The sequence below is a fragment of the Bos taurus genome, chromosome 24 (genome assembly GCF_002263795.3).
Source record: "Bos taurus isolate L1 Dominette 01449 registration number 42190680 breed Hereford chromosome 24, ARS-UCD2.0, whole genome shotgun sequence".
Taxonomy (NCBI): Eukaryota; Metazoa; Chordata; class Mammalia; order Artiodactyla; family Bovidae; genus Bos; species Bos taurus.
In genome coordinates, this window is record NC_037351.1 from 49,475,428 (window position 1) to 49,495,911 (window position 20,484).

A 20,484-nucleotide genomic window follows, 5' to 3' on the forward strand; every position below is an offset into this window, starting at 1 on the left:
AAGCTGTGTCCAACTCTTGCAATCCCATGGACCACAGCCCACCAGACTCCTTGGGCCATGGGATTTCCCAGGCAAGAATACCAGAGTGGGATGCCATCTCCTTCTCCAGGGGATCTTCCTGACCCAGGGATTGAACCCACACCTCCTGCATTGCAGGCGGTGTCTTTACTGCCGAGCCAGCAGGGAAGCCCTCTAACTAACCAATAACAACCAAAACACTAACTACCATTATAGATAAGCCAGTCCACCTTTCTGGACATCAGTGTCCTCAACTGTAAAACAGGGAAACGTATAAAAGTATGATCACTAACTTTAACATCATAGTGAATGATGTCCCAAAGTGATAAACTTCATACTTCCTCCATGCAGGTGTTGATGCACATTCTTTCCTTACATAGTTTTCATCAAATTTTCAAAGGAGTTTGTATTAAAAGTGGTAAGAATCACTGATAAAACAGTGAACAGAGAAATCAATAAAATCATGATTTCCTTTTAAGGAAGACAGCTCATGACAATGCAGCTGTTAAATAATTTGGGTCTCCTGAATACGCCATCAAAAAATAAAAATAAGCATGCTACTGTATGAAATTCAGTTGGAAAGAGCACTAACAAATCTTTTTGCCTCAGAATATCTATTTTCCACCGGAACTGTTCACATGTCATTTTGGCTTGTCAGAGCTTCAGATCCCCCTAACCAACTGTCTACCTGGTATCTGCACTTGAGCACCTCAATATTCTCTTCCAAATCTATCCCTTCTCCCATTTTCCTCACTCCCTAAGAAGTATCATGAACTCAGTTCTTCAAACCTGAAGTCATTCTTGGCATTTCCTTCTCATAGACCTGCCACTCCAACCGATCACCAAGTTGTGTCAAATCCACCTCCAAATCTATCTCAAACCATCCCTCCCCCCTTTCCCCAATCCCACTGCCCCCCACTCGAATCAAAACCATCATTTGATGTTGCCTAGATCTCTGCCATAAGATTCTTAAGTGGTCTTAAACTCTCCTTGCTACACAGGCAGATTCACAGTCCTGAGGAAATGGGGACAGACTGGAAACTAGACCGCATTATTCTTCTAGGTAGCAGGCTGCTTTCTTTAGAATCCAGAATCAAACCAGTACAGAATCAAACCTTTACAGAGCCCTTGGGGCCCTGGACCACCAGAACCTCGCTTCTTAGATCCTACCAAGTGTTTTCTTTCCCAAGGCCTTGATATATGAGTCTCATTTGAAGGTTCTTTAAAGGACACATAAAGACAAGTTGTCATAGTCTTGAAAATTCCACTGACTGCGACCATTTGCTATGAAAAGGGAATTTACATACTTAAAAAAAAAAAAGTAACGGCAGAATTTATGTACTCCTGGGACGGCACTTTTTAAGAGTCAGTAAGAAGAGAAGGGAACGGGCTTAAGCAGGTTCTCCAACAGAACGCCATCACGCATTGGGGCTGGGGAGGGGGGGCGGGTGCAGGTTATTCGGGCAGAGGTTCCTCAACGACGCCAAGAGAATCTTCATTCCTTCCAAGCCTTGCCCACCCTGTGACCAGGTCCGAGGGCCGCCAGCTCGTCTGAAAGGCACCCCTGCGCCCGAGGTCGCCTCGCGCTTAGGGGGCCCCGCCCTGGTCTTGCCAACAGCTGACCTCGAACTAGGAGGGTCACTACCGCGCGGAGAAGGGAAAGGACCTTCGAGGTCAGGAGCAAGCAAAACCGTGGTGGGCAATGCCTTTCGCCTCGCACGTATGGTTTCTCCTAAACTCAAACAATGCTTCCGGATTGGTTTTTTTTTTTTAATCAAGTCCGCTTTTACAACCAAAGAGACCCCGACTCCCCGCCGACACCCGACGTCCTTCCCCAGCCCCACGAAGGGGCGCGAGAGGCGGGGCCGCGGCGCTCACCTCGGAGCAGGGCCATGGCGGCGGGCAGGCGAGCGGCAGCGTTCGGGTCCTCGGCAGCGACGCCGCGGTCCCGCCCGCCACGCCCGACTTTAAGTGCTCGGGGCGGTGCCAGCGAGGCTACGCCCCTGCCCTTTCCCCTCCTTTGGAGGGCCTGTCCGAGCGCTCCCTTCTGGGCCCCTAGTCGCCCCTCTGGGGCCACACCGGGTGGGAACCAATGGTGCCAAAAACCTTGAAAGGAGACAGGCCTCCCCACTGGAAAACGTTCCTCGTGAGCGGATTCTTTCCCCCATCTCACTGTTTTTAGAGATTCCCTCTGTTTTGACTCTCCCCTGCCCAACCTAGCCTTTGGAGCCCCTCCCCGCGCCAAGGTAATTAGCGGTTCCTCTCCTCCGCACTCCCGGATTCTCTTCAACGTGTGACTCGGGGGCCAAAGGTGTGACTGGGCTGCCAAAAGGGCGGAAAGGGTTTGAGGAAGGTCTGGGGCGGCCGAGCCCGGCCGGAAGTCGGGTGAGCACGGAAGACGGAGTGGGAGGGGATTGGCTGAGCCGCGCTGGCAGGCGGGGTGGGCGGCTGCGCAGAGCAGCCCAGGGGGAGGCCGAGGCTGCTGGACCCGCCCGGAAGGCCCGGGCGCGAGAAGCGGGGCAGGGAGGTTAGCAGGTGTGGGGTGTAGCGAGTGGCGTAGGGGACAGGGTCGCCCCCGGGTCCACGATGCAGCCCCCGGATGAGGCCGCAGTATTTTCCTTATATGATCGGGCCCCATGGCTGACGGCGCCGCTGGCCCGGAGCCTGAGAGGATTATGAAAACATGTCAGGCGAAATGGGGCCAGGGACCCGGGGGCTGGGAGGTTAGGGGGAGGCAGTTAGGCTAAGATTTGGGTAACGTTAGGGTGGTGCCTGCAAGCCCTGGTCGATGATGACGTGACCACTGCGCAATCTGAGTTCTGGGAACTAGGTGATGGAGCGTGTTCTGAGAACGGACTGAGACCGGGCGAGCAGGGGGCGACGCGGGCGGCAGACCCCCAGCGCCAGGGCTCGGGGGCGGGCCACGCTGCCTCGGGCTTAGTTCGGTGGTTGGGAAGCTGTGGTGGGAGGCTCTGAGGTGTTCTGTGAGCTGTCTGGGAACCCCCACCCCAAATCCTGGTGTTCAAACGCGTTCGTGGTCCTCTCATTTTTTGGTTTTTTTTTGTTTGTTTGTTTTTTAACCCAACGTTTTTATTAAGAAAACTTAGAAACTTACAGGAAAGTGCAGAGACTTCTACGTGAACTACCCGTATATTCATCACCCGTATTCTACAAGTATTAACACTTTGCCATGTTTGCTGTATCACGTCTTTCCTTTTTTTTTTTTTTTCTTTGTCAGCCTTAGTACACTTCAGGAGTACTTTGGCTCACGTTAAAGGTGAGTATATGTTTACACTCCTTTTATGGCAGAATTACCATATGGTCAAACGTATGAATCTTCAAGTTGGATGAGTTTCACAAATGCTTATACTGTTGTAATCCAAACTACTCTCAGCTTGCAAAATGTAAATAGAATATGTCCAGCATTACAGAAAATCCCTTCATTTCTCTTTTGTGCTCCCTTTGTTCCCCTTTCTTCACCATCTGTTCTTTGACCCTCTGGTTTATTCTTTTTTTCTGTTGCTTTGATTTAAACAAATCCAGGAAATTGACAATTGTTAATTCAATATGCAGATTCCAAGGCTGCTAACTTTAAATTCGCTTTAAAAACTTTAGATAATATGTATATTGGTTTTTCACAGCAGGTGTATATAGTCAGTGGAATTTGGACTTCGAATAGATCAAAGCCTCTCACATACCTGATGATATTTTTTTCATCTCCATATTCTGGATGATGAATGATAGTAAAATAAAAGCTCCCATCTTTGGGATTCAGTTCAGTTCAATTCAGTTCAGTCGCTCAGTTGTGTCTGACTCTTTGCGACCCCATGAATTGAAGCACGCCAGGCCTCCCTGTCCATCACCAACTCCCAGACTCATGTCCATCGAGTCGGTGATGCCATCCAGCCATCTCATCCTCTGTCGTCCCCTTCTCCTCCTGCTCCCAATCTCTCCCAGCATCAGAGTCTTTTCCAATGAGTCAACTCTTCGCATGAGGTGGCCAAAGTACTGGAGTTTCAGCTTCAGCATCATTCCTTCCAAAGAAATTCCAGGGCTGATCTCCTTCAGAATGGACTGGTTGGATCTCCTTGCAGTCCAAGGGACCCTCAAGAGTCTTCTCCAACACCACACTTCAAAAGCATCAATTCTTCGGTGCTCAGCTTTCTTCACAGTCCAACTTTCACATCCATACATGACCACTGGAAAAACCATAGCCTTGACTAGACAGACCTTTGTTGGCAAAGTAATGTCCGTGCTTTTGAATATGCTATCTAGGTTGGTCATAACTTTCCTTCCAAGGAGTAAGCGTCTTTTAATTTCATGGCTGCAGTCACCATCTGCAGTGATTTTGGAGCCCCAAAAATATAAAATCTGTACACTGTTTCCACTGTTTCCCCATCTATTTCCCATGCAGTGATGGGACCAGATGCCATGATCTTCGTTTTCTGAATGTTGAGCTTTAAGCCAACTTTTTCACTCTCCACTTTCACTTTCATCAAGAGGCTTTTTAGTTCCTCTTCACTTTCTGCCATAAGGGTGGTGTCATCTGCATATCTGAGGTTATTGATATTTCTCCCGGCAATCTTGATTGTGCTTCTTCCAGTCCAGCGTTTCTCATGATGTACTCTGCATATAAGTTAAATAAGCAGGGTGACAATATACAGCCTTGACGTACTCCTTTTCCTATTTGGAACCAGTCTGTTGTTCCATGTCCACTGCTAACTGTTGCTTACAGAGCTGCATATGGGTTTCTCAAGATTACTGTTATGTAAAACAGAATAACATACAATTCATACAACATCAGACAAACCCAAATTAAGGGACATTTTGCAACCCCATAAAATAGGTAGGAGTTATTCCTTATTTTATAAATGAGGAAGCTTAGACCCAGAGAAACCAAGTAATTTGCCAAAGCCTCAAATCTAGAAAATTGCTGAATTTGAAGTTTGAACTCTTGATTCTCAGAAGCCCAAGCCTGTGTTCTTTGTCCAGGGCTTATGGCATTTGGAACATAGAAGTGGGGGGTAGGAAAAGAGTTAGCTAAGGCATATGTTATAGAAAACAGGAAAGGAGGTGAATGCTAAATTAATCTTCCTTGGTGGAAGAAATAAAGTAGTTGAAACCTTGGTAAAGGTAACATATTTGTATTTGGTGACTTGAGTTAGAAGATTTATTTGCTTTTTTTGGCAGAGAAAGGTGGGTGGAGAAGTGAGGCAATGGGTCATAACTAGATGCTCGCCTTTATCAACTATGGCGCCTACAGAAAGTGATTCAAAGGACCATTTTCTTAATTCTTCCAAGGATAGTACAGAGCTGATACCATTCTAGATGCATATATATAATGAATACCTTAAAGCATTAGAACTTATGTTTGCCAGCTAGTTACTCATAATAAAATAGAAATCAAATGGAATTCATTAGGTGAGCCAAAACCAACATGCTTATCATAAGTTGGCACTCTGAACTTCAGCCAGTCAAATATGTTTTGTAATACAAAAAAAAAAAATCAGAAAACATGTGCAGTTAATTGTGTTAAGTGTGAGATACAACAGTGGAGGAAATAAACAGATCTTGAAAAGTTATGTGTTTTTCCATTAAAACTTTCTACTAGTCCAAATGCAAAATAAATTCTTGTTCTCTAGAACTATTGATAAAGGTATTAGTGTTCTTCAATAAGAGAAAAAGGCAGGTTCTATTCAGTCTGGCGCTCTTATATTTATTGAGAAAAGTTAAAATGCCATCATGAGTATCACACTTTCCCACTTAATATCTTAAAGATTGCTTGCAGCAAGTCTTTCCAAATAGAAATTTCTAAGTTTTCTGTAATTAAACATGTCATGAAAATGGGTGTATTTGAAAACCATTGAGTACAAAGGTTTACATATATAAAAACATGAAAATCTATGTAAAGATATTTACACAATCTTAGAGTATCATGTGGAGAAGGCAATGGCACCCTACTCCAGTACTCTTGCTTGGTAAATCCCATGGATGGAGGAGCCTGGTGGGCTGCAGGCCATGGGGTTGAGAAGGGTCAGACATGACTGAGCAACTTCACTTTTCACTTTCATGCATTGGAGAAGGAAATGGCAACCCACTCTAGTGTTCTTGCCTGGAGAATCCCAGGGACAGGGGAGCCTGGTAGCCTGCCATCTATAGGGTCGCACAGAGTTGGACACAACTGAAGCGACTTAGCAGTAGCAGCAGCAGCAGCAGAGTATCATGAAGAGGAAAAGTTATCCATACACTAGAGAAATCTTGTGGGTACTACCTTGACCAAATGACGAAGCTTAATGTTGCCATTAATGGGACAAACTGACATCATGTACTGAGATGCACTGAGAAGGACACAAACTCACGTAGGATTTCTCCAAAAAAACGTCTGACAAATCTGATCGTAAGGAAACGATCATACAAATCCAATTGAGGGACATTTTGCTAAATAACTGACTTGAACTCTTAAAATGTCAGTGTTGTGAAAAACAAAAAAGGCCAGGAATGGTACTAGATGAACAGGAGTTGAGATGTGACAATTAAGTGTAATGTGGGGTCTTTTTGGAAACCGGATTCAAAACAACGCTAAAGAACAGAATTGGGACAGTTGGGAAGGAATGGTCTGTGAATTTCATGAGGTGGTATTGACTTTACTTTTCCTGATTATGTTAATTATACTGTAGATAGGGCAGAGATTGTCCTTTGTTCTAAGGAGATGCACACCGAAATATTAAAGGTGAAGAGTCATGGTGCCAAAACTAATTACCAATTGACTGGAGGAAAAAAAAAAAAAACCTGCATACAGATACACTGGCGAAGACAGCAAACACGGTGAAATGTTACTAATTAGGGAACATAAAGGTAGACTACATGGTTGTTCATTGTTCTATTTTTACAATTCTTCTATAGCTGTTTAACTTTCAAAATAAAAATTGAGAGGAAAAGTATCTTTCAAGGAAGCTGAAAAATTACCTGAAATTCCATTTAGTTCTTTTCATTTTTAACCATATCTATATCTATCTATATAGAAGTGAAGTCACTCAGTCGTGTCTGACTCTTTGCAACCCCATGGACTGTAGCCTACCAGGCTCCTCTGTCCATGGGATTTTCCAGGCAATAGCCCTGGAGTGGATTGCCATTTCCTTCTCCAGGGGATCTTCCCAACCCAGGGATCAAACCCGGGTCTCCCACATTGTAGACAGACGCCTTACTGTCTGAGCCACTGGGCCATATAGTACAATACTAAATATCTATATCAAAATTAGGTATTTTATAATTTTAAAAATCTAGATAATGTGATGTAAAGTTACTGTTGTAAGACATTTAGCTTTATATTTTTAGAAATAGCCTATTATCATGTCTTTCTGTAATTATTTTTTTGTAAAGAAAAAGAGTAGCATTAGTGTAAAACTGGAAATCAGTGAATCAATTATAAATCTTGAATTTGCATGTTAAGATTTCATTAGGATTTCAGAAATAACTGGCCTCAGCTCTGTCTTCTACATTACGTGGATAATTTTGCTGTACTTAAACTTCCTGCTGCTGCTGCTGCTAAGTCGTTTCAGTCGTGTCCGACTGTGCAACCCCATGGACTGCAGCCTACCAGGTTCCTCCGTCCATGGGATTTTCCTATAATACCCCAAATTGATGGTAGTTTTGAACAGCACTGCTTTTAGAAGTTTCATTAGCAGAGACTGGGAAAGCTGGTACAGTTGGTAGGAGCTGGGACTGTGTTAACAGATGAGTACAGTGACCCCTCAGTATCTTAGGGGATTGGTTCTAGACGGACACCTAAATCAAGTCCTTTACATAAAGTAGTATTTGCATATATGCGTATAACCTATGCACATTCTCCCATATACATACATTAAGAAGTCTCTGGATTAGCTATAGTACCTAATACAAAGTAAATTCTATGTAAATAGTTGCTGGTGCATGAAAAATTCAAGTCTTACTTTGTGGAACTTTCTGGCAAAAAAATTTTTAGATTGAGGTTGAATGAGTCCATGGATTCAGAACTGAAGGGTATGGAGGGCCTTGAATTTGAATGAATGAGACAGCTGCGTTTACTAATCTTGAGAAGCTGGGAAGGTCATGTATGTGCTCATTGTTAGTCTAACTGCTTTTGGTGATAACTTCAAATTTTGTTAAGAGACAGCTATGGGGAGGAGAGGGTGAACTGTATGGAGAGAGTAACATGGAAACTTACATTACCATATGTAAAATAGATAGCCAATGGGAATTTGCTGTATGTCTCAGGGGGCCCAAACAGGGGCTCTGTCTTATCAACCTAGAGGGGTGGGATGGGGAGGGAGATGGGAGGCAGGCTGTAGAGGGAGGGGACATATGTATACCTATGGCTGATTCATGTTGAGGTTTGACAGAAAACAACAAAATTCTGTAAAGCAATTATCCTTCAATTAAAAAATAAATTTTTTTAAAAAGAGGCAGTTATAACCTTGGATGTGGTTTTGTCCTTATAACAGATACCTACCCTACTGAAAGTTTAAGTTGCTAAACAAGTACATCAGAAATAAAGATAGACAGAGAATAATACAGACACTGATTTGCCGAATTTAAGTTTACCCCAGGTCTAGATGTGTTCCAGATAGCTTAAGATACTATCACAAACTTAAGTGAAGGATATATATCCAGCTGGCCCTTGAACAGCATGTGTTTGAACTGCACGGGTTGATTTGCAGATTTGTTTCAATAGTAAATACTACTGTACTACACGAGCAGAGATTGGTTGGAACCTCGGATATGGAGGAACTCAGTGTGTGTAGAGCTGTCTATGAATTACATTCAGAGGATGTAATTTGACTGCATGGAGGGTGGGCTCTCCTACCCCTTACTCTTTGTTCCTCTACCTGTTTGAAAGTTACTTGCAGTTTCTGTAGCCTTACCAAGCCTTAGAAGTTCATTTGGTAATACAGATATACTTCATTATACTCTCTTCACTTTATTGTTTTGTTGTTGTTGTTGTTGTTGTTTCATTTTCTTTTTTAAATTGAGTTTGTGGCAACTCTGCTTGGAGCAAGTCTGCTGGTGCCATTTTTTCCAACAGCATTTGCTCACTTTTTGTCTCTGCATCACATTTTAGTAATTCTTGTAATATTTCAAGCTTTTTCAAGATTATCATGTTATGGTGATCTGTGATCAGTGATCTTTGCACACTTCAGTATAGTGGAAAAATAACTTATATGTACTATGAAACCAAAAAATTTGGGTTACTTGTGATATTTTATTGCAATGGTCTTGAACTGAACAACCAACATTTCCAAGGTATACCTGTATAAACTTAGTTAAATCTAGGTTCATAGGTTTAACTGAGCAGGACCCTATGGGGCCTCCCCTGGATAGACCCCACCCACCATGTCCTTCACCTACCACTTGTTGGTAAAAAATAAAAAAACTTTAGCGTCCTTGGCCCTCCCTGAGTTTCAAAGAGCAAATTTAATCACAGAAGTGAGAAAATACAGAAATATAGGAAAACAGTTAAGAGAAAGTAATAATGGTTTAGCCATAAAAAAGTCAAGGACCTTTAGTTCCTTCTTAAGTGCTGTAAGTAATATTCTGAGCCATATCCTTGAGCTGTTTTGCAGATACTGAAACCCCCACCTGGTGAAAGACGTCAACTGCCTGTTGACCACAAGCAGGAGACCCCAGACTGGTTGGAATCAGAAAGTTGGTGATGTTGACTCCCCACCAACATCAGGTGATGTCAGAAAAATGTTTTGGAGCTGATCAGGCACTCGGCAACCCTGTGCCTTACTCTGTCTTTAAAAACATTTCCCTGAAGTTCACCCAGAGTCAGGTCTTTTGAACATTAGCTGCCCATACTCCTTCTTGGCCCTGTGTTACACAGCCCTTTCCTTCACCACCACCTGGTGTTGGCAGGTTGGTTTTACTGTGTGCAGGCCAGCAGACCCAAGTTTGGTTCCCCCAAAACCGTAGTGAGATTGTTTTTAATCTGTAGACCAACTTGGGGACAATTGACATTTCTGTAGTATGGAGTTTTCTTACCTGAAATCTTTTCCAGTATTTTAATGTCATTGTTAATGTTTTTCACTTCTGTAAGTTACTCCATACAGATCTTATATTGTACCCACTGATTTGTAATGACATCTTTGCCATATACAAAGCTATACATATGAGTCTATCTCTGAGCTCTCTGTTTTATTCCATTGATCCACTGCACCCAAACTGCCTTGTTTAAACTAATTCAGTCTTATTTTATAGGGAGTTTCCTTCTACCTGCAACTTGCAGGCTGCAGCTTGCCAACCTCTGGTTTCAATGATCACGATGCATGTTTGAAATATAGACCCCTGAATAAAATTTCTTAAGAAAGCATTAAAAATAAACTTTTCAGCCAATGTGCAATTAGTTTTAAATTTCATTTAAATTTGTCATACCACCTTATTCAATAGTATTTATTTCCACAGATTTTTATCCACAGCTGAATATTACAGTGACTAATACAAGCAATTTTTATAAACAAAGGTGTAGTTTACAGATTTGTTCAAAATGGAAAAATATTTTTATTAGTCATATTTCTTCTCCACTGTTAGATTCACCTCTCAATATGATGTGAACGCCTCAGTAAAACAGTCCTTTAAGCATCAGTTGGTGACAAAATGTTATATTCAAATCTGGATTATTCTGACACTATATCACTTTAGAAAGCAGTTTAAACTCATTTTTGATTGACCCTCTTTATTATAATTGGAAATTTTGGGGGGAAAAACAATCTTTAGTATCTAATGACCTATATAATAAGAAAAAAAGGCCTACGTTTTATTGGCATTGGCATCAACCTCTAATTTTCTATACACTAATTCTCTATGGCACCAGTGTGTATAAAGAGTGAATTATGGCTGTTTGGCTCGTGCAGCAAATGAGAAACTGCGAGAAACATTCTATGAGGAAAAACTAGTGTCCTGCCCCATGCTGTCACACTTTAGTAACTGTTTAGTCATTTGGCATCACACAAGTGTTTCAGCTTACGAATCCCTTGCTTCCTTAGAATTAGGTCAAATGTATGAAAGCAATTAAACTTACTATATGTTAAAGAAATGGATTTTAATTTATCGGTTACTGTTTTCGTAATGGGTTAAATGAGGCTGTTAAGTATTTGATGAATTGATAGTAACGGTGTTAATTTTTTCTAAGTTTTCCAAGTTTTTAGTTTTGTCTCTTTTGTTTTTACAAAAACTTTAAAATGTAGCATCGGAAAATCAAAGAAAAAACTCTTGTTGACATGCTTCATAAAAAGGAGGATAAACCCTATTTTCCTTTGGGTCTGACCTGGTTGCTGGGTACCGTTAAGTCTAACAGTGGCTGTGACGGCTCGTGGAGAATACATGTGGGTGATATGTTTGTCAGCTTCAGCAACAATTATTAATATGCACACAACACACATTACTCTTAGGAAACTGATAGATCCAGTTAATACTTAAAACATGAATTGTTTGACATATAAATATTTGATTCTTAAGTAATCTTTAAAATGCTTTTCATGTTTCAAAAGACAGAACAAAAACACCACCAGAAAGTTATGTTGAACATGAAATTCTTTCCACAGCAACACTTATTTCAGACAGTTGATGTCAGTTATCTTAGTAACTGCTGAAGGCACGTAGTGAGAAAAGTGTCAACTAAATTTTAAATACTAAAATACAAAGACATATCTGGCATAGAATTCAAACCTTTATGTTGGATTATTTAAATTAAAAGTCATTGATTTCAAGAAGTTGGAAAATATGTTGAACTGACTTAAGAAAAATGCTAACTAAAGATGATGCTTCTTCCAGTCTGTTATGTTAAATAGGGCAGACCTAAACATTAAGTAAGCAATTAATGTATTCTTTTACTGTGTCTGTAAAAATACTGCTTTTTTTTTTTTTCCTAGTTGCTCAGTTGTGTCTGACTCTTTGTGACCTTATGGACTGTAGCTCGCCAGGTTCCTCTGTCCATGGGATTTTTCGGGCAAGAATACTGGAGTGGGTTGCTGTTTCCTCCTCCGGGGGATCTTCCCAACCCACGGATCAAACCCACATCTCCTGTGTCTCCTGCACTGCAGGCAGATTCTTCACCTATTGAGTCATTAAATATATACAAACTGCAGCTCCAGTGAAATATCTTTACCTTTGGAAGAGAACTCAATCTACCGTTTCTTAGGCTTAGTAGGGAAGTGGTCATAAGTTCCCCCACCCCATTTATTCCACTGGCCAAGGTTTTATTCCGTGGGTGCTTGGCACCCAATGACTAGCCACTGATAGGTCTGTCATATCACTGGTAGTGGCAGCAAAGGTAGTGACCCAGAGGGATGGAGAGATGCGAGCATAAGCACTTAAGGGCCTCCCTGGCGGCTCACATGGTAAAGAATCTGCCTGCCGTGCAGGAAAGAAAGAAACGGAAAGTCACTCAGTCCTGTCCAACTCTTTGCGACCCCATGGACTGTAGCCTGCTAGGCTCCTCTCTCCATGGAATTCTCCAGGCCATAATACTGGGGTGGTTAGCTGTTCCCTTCTCCAGGATATCAAGCCCAGGTCTTCCTCATTGCAGGCGGATTCTTTACCATCTGAGCCACCAGGGAAGCCCAAGGATACTGGAGTGGGTAGCCTATCCCTTTCTCCAGGGGATCTTCCTGACCCAGGAATCAAACCAGGGTCTCCTGCATTGCTGCAGATTCTTTACCAGCTGAGCTAAGACCTGGCTTTGGTCCCTGGGTCAGGAAGATCCCCTGGAGAAGGGAACGGCTACCCACTCCAATATTCTTGCCTGGAGAATTCCATGGACAGAGGAACCTAGAGGGCTATATAGTCCATGGGGTCACAAAGAGTCAGACGTGACTGAGCAACTAATACAACACATTCAAGGACAGGGAAGCTGTTGCTTTTAAGGAATCACTGCTTTTCAAATTCCTTACCACTCTAATGAGGCATTTCATTTTCTCTAGAAGGTTAAGAATAGGCCCTACATGAAACTAAGTTTTAAGCTAAAATGCAGTAAAAAGCAAATTATACATAATAAACAACTTTAAAAAGAGGTAGCCATAGACCCAGTTGGTTTAGACTGGTCTTCCAAATGTAGTCACCATGTGGGCTGAAGAGTGTGGGTCCGGGTTGTCGTATCGTGTGACTTTATCTGGGGGGGAGGGGAAGGCACAACTCTGTGTGGACACCCGAGAGGAGGCTGATGTTCAGTGTGGAGGTCATGTTGACGACTCGGGTTGGGACCTGCTGGGCAGTGGTCTTCGTCCGGGTATGGTGCCTCTTCCGCCCATGGGGTGAGGAGAATTACAAGGAAGCCAAGCTGTGAGGGCTCCGCACACAGGACTCTTTAGTGCTCGGAGTGTGTTGTATTTCTAAGAGCCTTTTAAGTTGAAAGGCTGAGTAAAAAGGTGGTGGGGTGTGTGGGTTCTACTTGTACTTTGTGGAGAAATTTTATCTTCTTGATGCAGCACAGAGGCTCTTCTACGATTTGCAAACACCATCTGTTCCTGTGGAAGGAGCGTAGTTATCTACCAGAAATACGAAAAAGTAGTAAAAAGTTAGGATTTTCTAACTGAATGTCTGCTGTTGAAGAAACCAGCAGTAAACACATAAAATCTGTTGTAATATTATCATTGAATACTCTTTTTTTTAATCCTTATTTTAAAGCAGAGATATTTACAATTTTTTGTAGTAATTTTGAAAAATGTTGAAAATAACCTGAAAAGGGTAAGTTGACATAAGCTATTCTCTTAAAAAAAAAAACCACATACACATACACACACAAGCACCCAAAACTTTTGGATAATAATTTAATAATACCTGAACTGATTTTTTAAAAAGGCTTTTCAATTTGTCAAATTGTCAAGATGAAGTTTGCTTTCCTTACTAGGAGCATTACATAATACGTAATTATACCTCTCATTGGAGGTATAATGGCATTAAGGGATTAAATGCTTTTATACTGACTTGTTTGATTTTTAATCTAATAAAATAAGACTTGTTACTATTTTCTAACATTTAGATTATATTGATTTTTTTTGAAAGTTTTGTTGACTCAGGAAGTGCACTGGACTAGCATTGGAAATAATAGTATCTATTTGCTTACATTTTATGTTTGGAACTGTAGCATTTTTAGCACAATTACTCCATAAATTCATGACCACACAAATAGGTCTGAGTATATTAGGGACCAAGTCTTCTACTTTTACTTCAGAAACCAATAATCAAACTGTTTAGTCTGGAGGTCAATTACACCATTGTCTGCATCACTAGGCATTAAAATTATCTTCAGGAAACTTCACAAGGCCCAGGTCTATATGTTTGTCCTCAAAACATCTCCTCATAAACCCATCCACACCTGTAGTGTGCTGATGTGGGGAAATGTCACTTGCTATTTGACAGTATCATGCTTAACAATACCATGATTTGTTAAAAGCCCTCTGAAGGCAGTTTATGTGACTTACATTATTTTTAATGTCATCTTACTTTGGAAATTCTCATTATGTCCAAAGATCAAAACTAGGCAGTTTCTATTGTATAGACTGGCACCTTTTATATGGCCATGGGGACTGCTTGGTGGCTATGGATTATGATATGAATTTGTTTAGACCGAAATCATACTTTAAAAAAATCTTCCATATTTCAAGTGTTTTTATTCTGAGCAGTAGGTACAAAATATAATGACAGATGTGTCTTATTCTGTATAGTTCACTCTGCACAGGCTCTCAAACTTTGATCTGATCTCCTTTTACAGATTTTAACAGATTCTTAAATTCACTTCACTGTCCTATGTACTTCCTTCGTGCTCTCACTGGCAATCAAGCTCTGGCATGTGCATTTTCAGACTTCGTTGAGGAACTCCAGATTGAGACATGCTGGGATGTGGATTGAGTCCATGGTCAGAGAAGATGGATTAAACGGGAACAAAACAGGAAACATGTGCTTGAAGTCTAATAGCAGCTGCTGAGGGTCATTCCGATCTTGCAGTTGTGCCTGTGGGGAAGGATAAGACCATGTAAAACACTGCCTATGTCTAAAAAGAGCCAGTTTTGGTGAATTCACAAAAACGAATCACAAGAATATTCCTGTTACAATAACTAGGCAGGACTTCAGGAGAATGTGGTCTCCCTCTCCCTGAGGTATTTGGAGGGAGAAAGGCTTTGGTTTAGGCCTGTTTGGAGATCAGATGACATTAGTTTCTCCAGTTCTAGCATTCTTTTAAAATTTTTCCATCTAAGGGAGAATAGAAAAATACATTTCAGCTGCAAATCACGTGGAGAGGCGGTATGGTGAAAGGGCTGAGGACATGGGCTCTGGAGGCAGTTAACCTGAGCTCTAATCCTGGCACCACCTTGCGCGAGCTCCTGAACCTTCCTCTGCCTCAGTTTCCTCATCTCTAAAAAGGAAAAGGGAGAGTGATATTGCACAAAATGACAGAACAGGAACCTCCAGGGGTCAGTCCCTCCACTGAAGCTACCACTGAGCTAGAAAAAGAGAGACTGGCATCAACTGTCTTATAACTCTGGAACCTGGCTGGATGCTTAAAACAACCAGGAAAGTGCCTGATAAAGGAGAGCCTGGAGATCTTTGCTGAGAGAGCAATGTGCATTGGCTGCCATCCCCCATTCTCCAAACACACTGCAGTTGCAGGGACAGCAACCCCCAGTCCTGGAGCAAATGGCTGGTGCCCAGGCAGGCAGGGAGACCTTGCCTTCCGAAGCTCTGGGGCTGTGCGCTCTGGTTGGTCTGGTAGTTCCCTGAAGGACTGGCACAGATGTCTGCCTTGCTTTTGGTTCTCTTGGGATACAGTGGCTTCCTTTATGACATCAGTTGGAAGATATAAAGGGGACAGAGCCCCTCCCCTCTCACCCTCTATTTGGAGCTAGATATTTTAGGGAAAGTATAATAACTAAAATGGAATTGTTCATTTTACTAAAGGGGTCTAACAGAAGACTTGAATAGGCAGAAGAAATGACCAGTAAACTTGAAAACAGAGCAGATGGAATTTTCCAGTTTGAGGAGGGGAGAGAAAACAGAATGAATAAAAGTGGACCGAGACTGAGGGACCTGTGGGACACCATAAAGTGGACCAAAATGTACATCACAGGAGTCCCAGAAAAAGGGAAGAGAGAAAGGGATAGCAAACTATTTGAAGAAATAGTGACGACATTCCCAAATCTGATGAAAGATATATTTCCAAGAAGCTCAACAAACTAGCAGAATAAACTCAAAAAGAGTCACTGAGACACATTATGTCAAAGTATCAAACCCCAATGACAAAGAATCCAAAGAACAGCAGGAGAGTAGTAACTCATCACGTAACTTATCCTCAGTAAAAGCGGGTTTCTTATCAGAAACCATGGAGGCCAGAAGGCAGTGGGATGACACATTTTAATTTCTGAAATAATTTCTTCTAGTCAACCAAGAATTCTATATCTGGAGAAACTGTCTTTCAAGAATGAAGGAGGATTACAGTCAGCCCCTTGTATTCACAGGTTCCGAATCTGTAGATCCAACCAACCACGGATCAAAAATATTTTTTAAAAACTTGAGGAAGTTCCAAAAAGTAAGACTTGAATTTGACATATGCTGACAACTATTTACATAGTATTTACATTGTATTACGTATAATAAGTAATCTGGAGATGATTTAAAATGTACAGGAAGATGTGCATAGGTTATATGCAAACACTTTTTTAATATAAATATAAAATTGCCATTTTATATAAAGGACGAGCATCCACAGGTTTTGGTACCCATGGAGGTCATAGAACCAATCCCTCCTGGATACCAAGGGACAGCTGAGTCATTTCCAGAGAAACAAAAGCAGAAGTAGCTGGTTACCAGTAACCAGTAACTAAAGAAAGTAATTTTACCAGTAACTAAAGAAAGTCCTTCAGGGTGAAATGTAATGTAAGGACATTAGACGGTAACTCAAAACCGTAAGAAAAAATAACACTGGTAAAGCTGTGTGTTAAGTCACTTCAGTCATGTCCAACTCTTTACAACCCCATGGGATTCCACTCTTTACAACCCCCACCAGGCTCTGTCCATCAGATTCTCCAGGCAAGAATACTGGAGTGGGTGGCCATGCCCTCCTCCAGGAGATATTCCCAACCAGGGATCAAACCCACATCTCCTGTGTCTCCTGCATTGTAGGCAGGTTCTTTACCATGAGCGCCACCTGGGAAGCCAGGTAAATGTAAAAGCCAGCATTACACTTTTGTTTTGCAGCACCTTTGTCCCCTGTATGACTTACACAAATGCAGAAAGTAAGAATAAATTTCTGTTAATGGGTACACACGTTTAACGGGAGTAATCTGTGGCAATAACAATATAAATCAAGAGGGATGGAGATGCATAGCAGATGGAGATGCATGGATGCATGCATCCACTTGGTTTCAATATACTATTGGAACCAAGTGGATATTATTTAAACTAGGTTGTTACAGGTTGAAGACATTCATGGTGATCACCACAGTAACCACTAAGAAAATAACCAGAAACTTCCCTGGTGGTCCAGTGGTTAAGAATCTGTCTGCCAATGCAGAGGACATGGGTTCAATTCCTCTTCCTCCAGGAAAATACGACATGCCGTGGAGCAACTAAACCCACGCACCACAACTGCTGAAGCCTATGCACCCTAGAGCCTGTGCTCTGCAACAAGAGAAGACACTGGAATGAAAAGCATGTGCAGCACAGTGAAGAGTAACCCCTGCTCGCTGCAACGAGAGAAAGCCCACGTGAAGCAACAAGACCCAGCAGAGCCAAAAATACAAATAAAGAAGTAGAAAATAACCAAAAGTGTGCAGAGATGTAGGGAATCAAAATGATACCCTCACTACAAGAAATAAACACACAAGACAGTGATGAAAGAGCTGAGAAACACAAAACATATAAGACATACAGGAAACAAGCAGTCAATGGCAGAAGTAAGTCTTTGATCAGCAATACTTTAAATGGAAACATAAAGGCAATTAAAAGGCAGGGACTGGCAGAAAGGATTTTCAGAAAGTCACCTACACACTGTCTGAAAAAGACTCACTTTAGACACACAAAAAGATTGAAAGTAAAAGTTTGAAAAAAGATATTTCAAGTAACCAGAAAAGAGCTGATACAGCTGTATTATTGTCATACAAAGTACACTTCAAGTTAGAAAAGTTTACAAGAGGCAAAGAAGGACATTATATATGCATAAAAGTCTCAATCTATCAAGATATGAGTTATATATATGCATCTGTCAACAGAGCTCAAAATAATGGAAGGAACTGAAGGGAGAAATAAGTCTATAATAATAATCGGAAACTTCATTACCTCATTTTCAATAATGGATAGAACCACCAGGTGGAAGATCAAGAGCAAACAGAGGCCAATGAATACCACTATAAACCAGGTAGACTTAAACATACATGACCAATTTGGAGTTATCCCCAGAATGCAAGGGTGGTTCAACATACAAAACTATAAGAATGATGTATATACTTCATGCATTGCTGGTGGGAATGCAAAACGGTGTTTGAAGTAGTTCCTCAAACATTTAAACACAGAATTACTATATGAACTTGTAATTCAACTCCCAAGGATACACTTAAAATAATTTAGAACAAGTACTCATATTTGTACTCCAATGTTAATGAAAGCACTGCCCCCAATAAACAAGCAGTCCAGGGTCCATCAACAGACAAATGGATAAACAAAATGTAATATATAAACACAAGGGGTTATTATTCGACCACAAAGAGGAATGATGTTATGCTACCTGTTATATAGCAAAACACAGATGAACCCAAAGAATACTGTAAGTAAAATAAGCCAGACCCCAAAGGACAAATTTACATGAAATATCTAGTTCGGGCAAATTCATAGAGATGGGAAGTAAAATAGAGGTTATCTGGGGCTGACGTAAAGGAATTATAGGGAATTATTGCTCATTGGGTTAAGTTTCTGTTTGGAATGATGAAAAAGTTCTGGGATTAGTGGTGATAGTTACACAACATTGTGAATATAGTCAATGCCACTGAACTGTACACTTAAAAATGGTTTAAAATAGAAAAACACATGGCAAAAGATGAGGTGGGGAGAGTATACTCATTAGGTTATGAGGCTCAAGAGAGTAAATGTGTGTGAAGAAAGCACTCAGAGCAGCCTCTGGTACTTGGCAAGTGCTATGTTGTTTGCTGTTCTTTTTATGATACGAAATTTATCTCTTTATGATAAATTTCCTTTCTTCCTTGAGTCTGGCACACACCATCAAACTTTGAACTATTCAAAGGCAACTAACTGTGAGTCCTGCCAATAGGAAAATCAATATATCCTGATTGAAAACACAGGTCATCCCACATTAACTTCAAGTATGAGAAATGCTTTTCCTGTTGGGACAAGGCACCATCATTGCTTTCAGTTCAGTTCAGTCACTCAGTTGCGTCCGACTCTTTGCGACCCCGTGAATTGCAGCACGCCAGGCCTCCCTGTCCATCACCAACTCCCAGAGTTCACTAGACTCACGTCCATCGAGTCAGTGATGCCATCCAGCCATCTCATCCTCTGTCATCCCCTTCTCCTCCTGCCCCCAATCCCTCCCAGCACCAGAGTCTTTTCCAATGAGTCAACTCTTCGCATAAGGTGGTCAAAGTATTGGAATTTCAGCTTTAGCATCAGTCCTTCCAAAGAACACCCAGGACCGATCTCCTTTAGAATGGACTGGTTGGATCTCCTTGCGGTCCAAGGGACTCTCAAGAGTCTTCTCCAACACCACAGTTCAAAAGCATCAATTCGTCGGTGCTCAGCTTTCTTCACAGTCCAACACTCACATCCATACATGACCACTGGAAAAACCATAGCTTTGACTAGATGGACCTTTGTTGGCAAAGTAATGTCTCTGCTTTTGAATATGCTATCTAGGTTGATCATAACTTTCCTTCCAAGGAGTAAGCGTCTTTTAATTTCATGGCTGCAATCACCATCTGCAATGATTTTGGAGCCCAAAAAGATAAAGTCTGACACTGTTTCCACTGTTTTCCCATCTATTTCCCATGAAGTGATGGGACCAGATGCCAGATAGTGACAATATTTTTGATATTCTGTAACCTTCTAGAGGTTTCATCATTTGCCCTTTAGAGAAGACAAGGGATATTTATCTGCTAAGTGAATCCCATGTGTGGATGTTACATTGACTTTAACACAGCATCTCTATTTTCTTACGTCTTGAAGCAAGGGGTGAGGTCAATAAATATGCAATGCAGTAGCCTTTGAAAAGTGCTAGGAAACAGGGTTTTTAGAATGAAATCTGCATGAGTGTAGGACTGTGACATGCTTCTAAGAAGGCAGAAGAACCCGTAGAGTTGAACGTGGGTAAGGAAAACAGTTTAAATTTCCAGGTGTCAAGTTTAAAAACACCCATGAGGTTTGGTATCTTGAAAGATGGGTCAAATTTATAAAGTAATTTTAAGTTTGAAAAAGTAGTTTGAAATGATA

At 41.5% G+C, this 20,484-nt stretch overlaps 2 protein-coding genes and 2 non-coding genes across 10 annotated transcripts in view; 2 read left to right on the forward strand and 2 right to left on the reverse strand.

Annotated features, from left to right (window-relative positions):
* The window catches only part of ACAA2 (acetyl-CoA acyltransferase 2), a 34,951-nt gene extending 32,991 nt beyond the window's left edge, over positions 1-1,960 (reverse strand). For all 3 annotated transcript variants that reach the window (NM_001035342.2, XM_059880819.1, XM_059880818.1), the window contains exon 1: positions 1,897-1,960. In NM_001035342.2, the coding sequence (NP_001030419.1) occupies positions 1,897-1,912 (16 nt within the window). In that variant the 5' untranslated portion in view covers positions 1,913-1,960. The remainder of the gene's footprint in view (positions 1-1,896) is intronic.
* A 630-nt stretch (positions 1,961-2,590) lies between these two features.
* LOC112444215 (small Cajal body-specific RNA 17) lies at positions 2,591-2,733 on the forward strand. The gene has a single exon (XR_003032474.1). It is a non-coding gene; the product is annotated as a small Cajal body-specific RNA 17 (non-coding RNA).
* A 67-nt stretch (positions 2,734-2,800) lies between these two features.
* On the forward strand, positions 2,801-2,883 carry LOC112444214 (small Cajal body-specific RNA 18). Its single transcript, XR_003032473.1, has one exon. It is a non-coding gene; the product is annotated as a small Cajal body-specific RNA 18 (non-coding RNA).
* Positions 2,884-14,643: 11,760 nt separating this feature from the next.
* The window catches only part of MYO5B (myosin VB), a 334,939-nt gene continuing 329,098 nt past the window's right edge, over positions 14,644-20,484 (reverse strand). For all 5 annotated transcript variants that reach the window (XM_059881086.1, XM_002697821.6, XM_059881087.1 and 2 more), the window contains one exon: positions 14,644-15,003. In XM_059881086.1, coding sequence (XP_059737069.1) covers positions 14,851-15,003 — 153 coding nt within the window. In that variant the 3' untranslated portion in view covers positions 14,644-14,850. The remainder of the gene's footprint in view (positions 15,004-20,484) is intronic.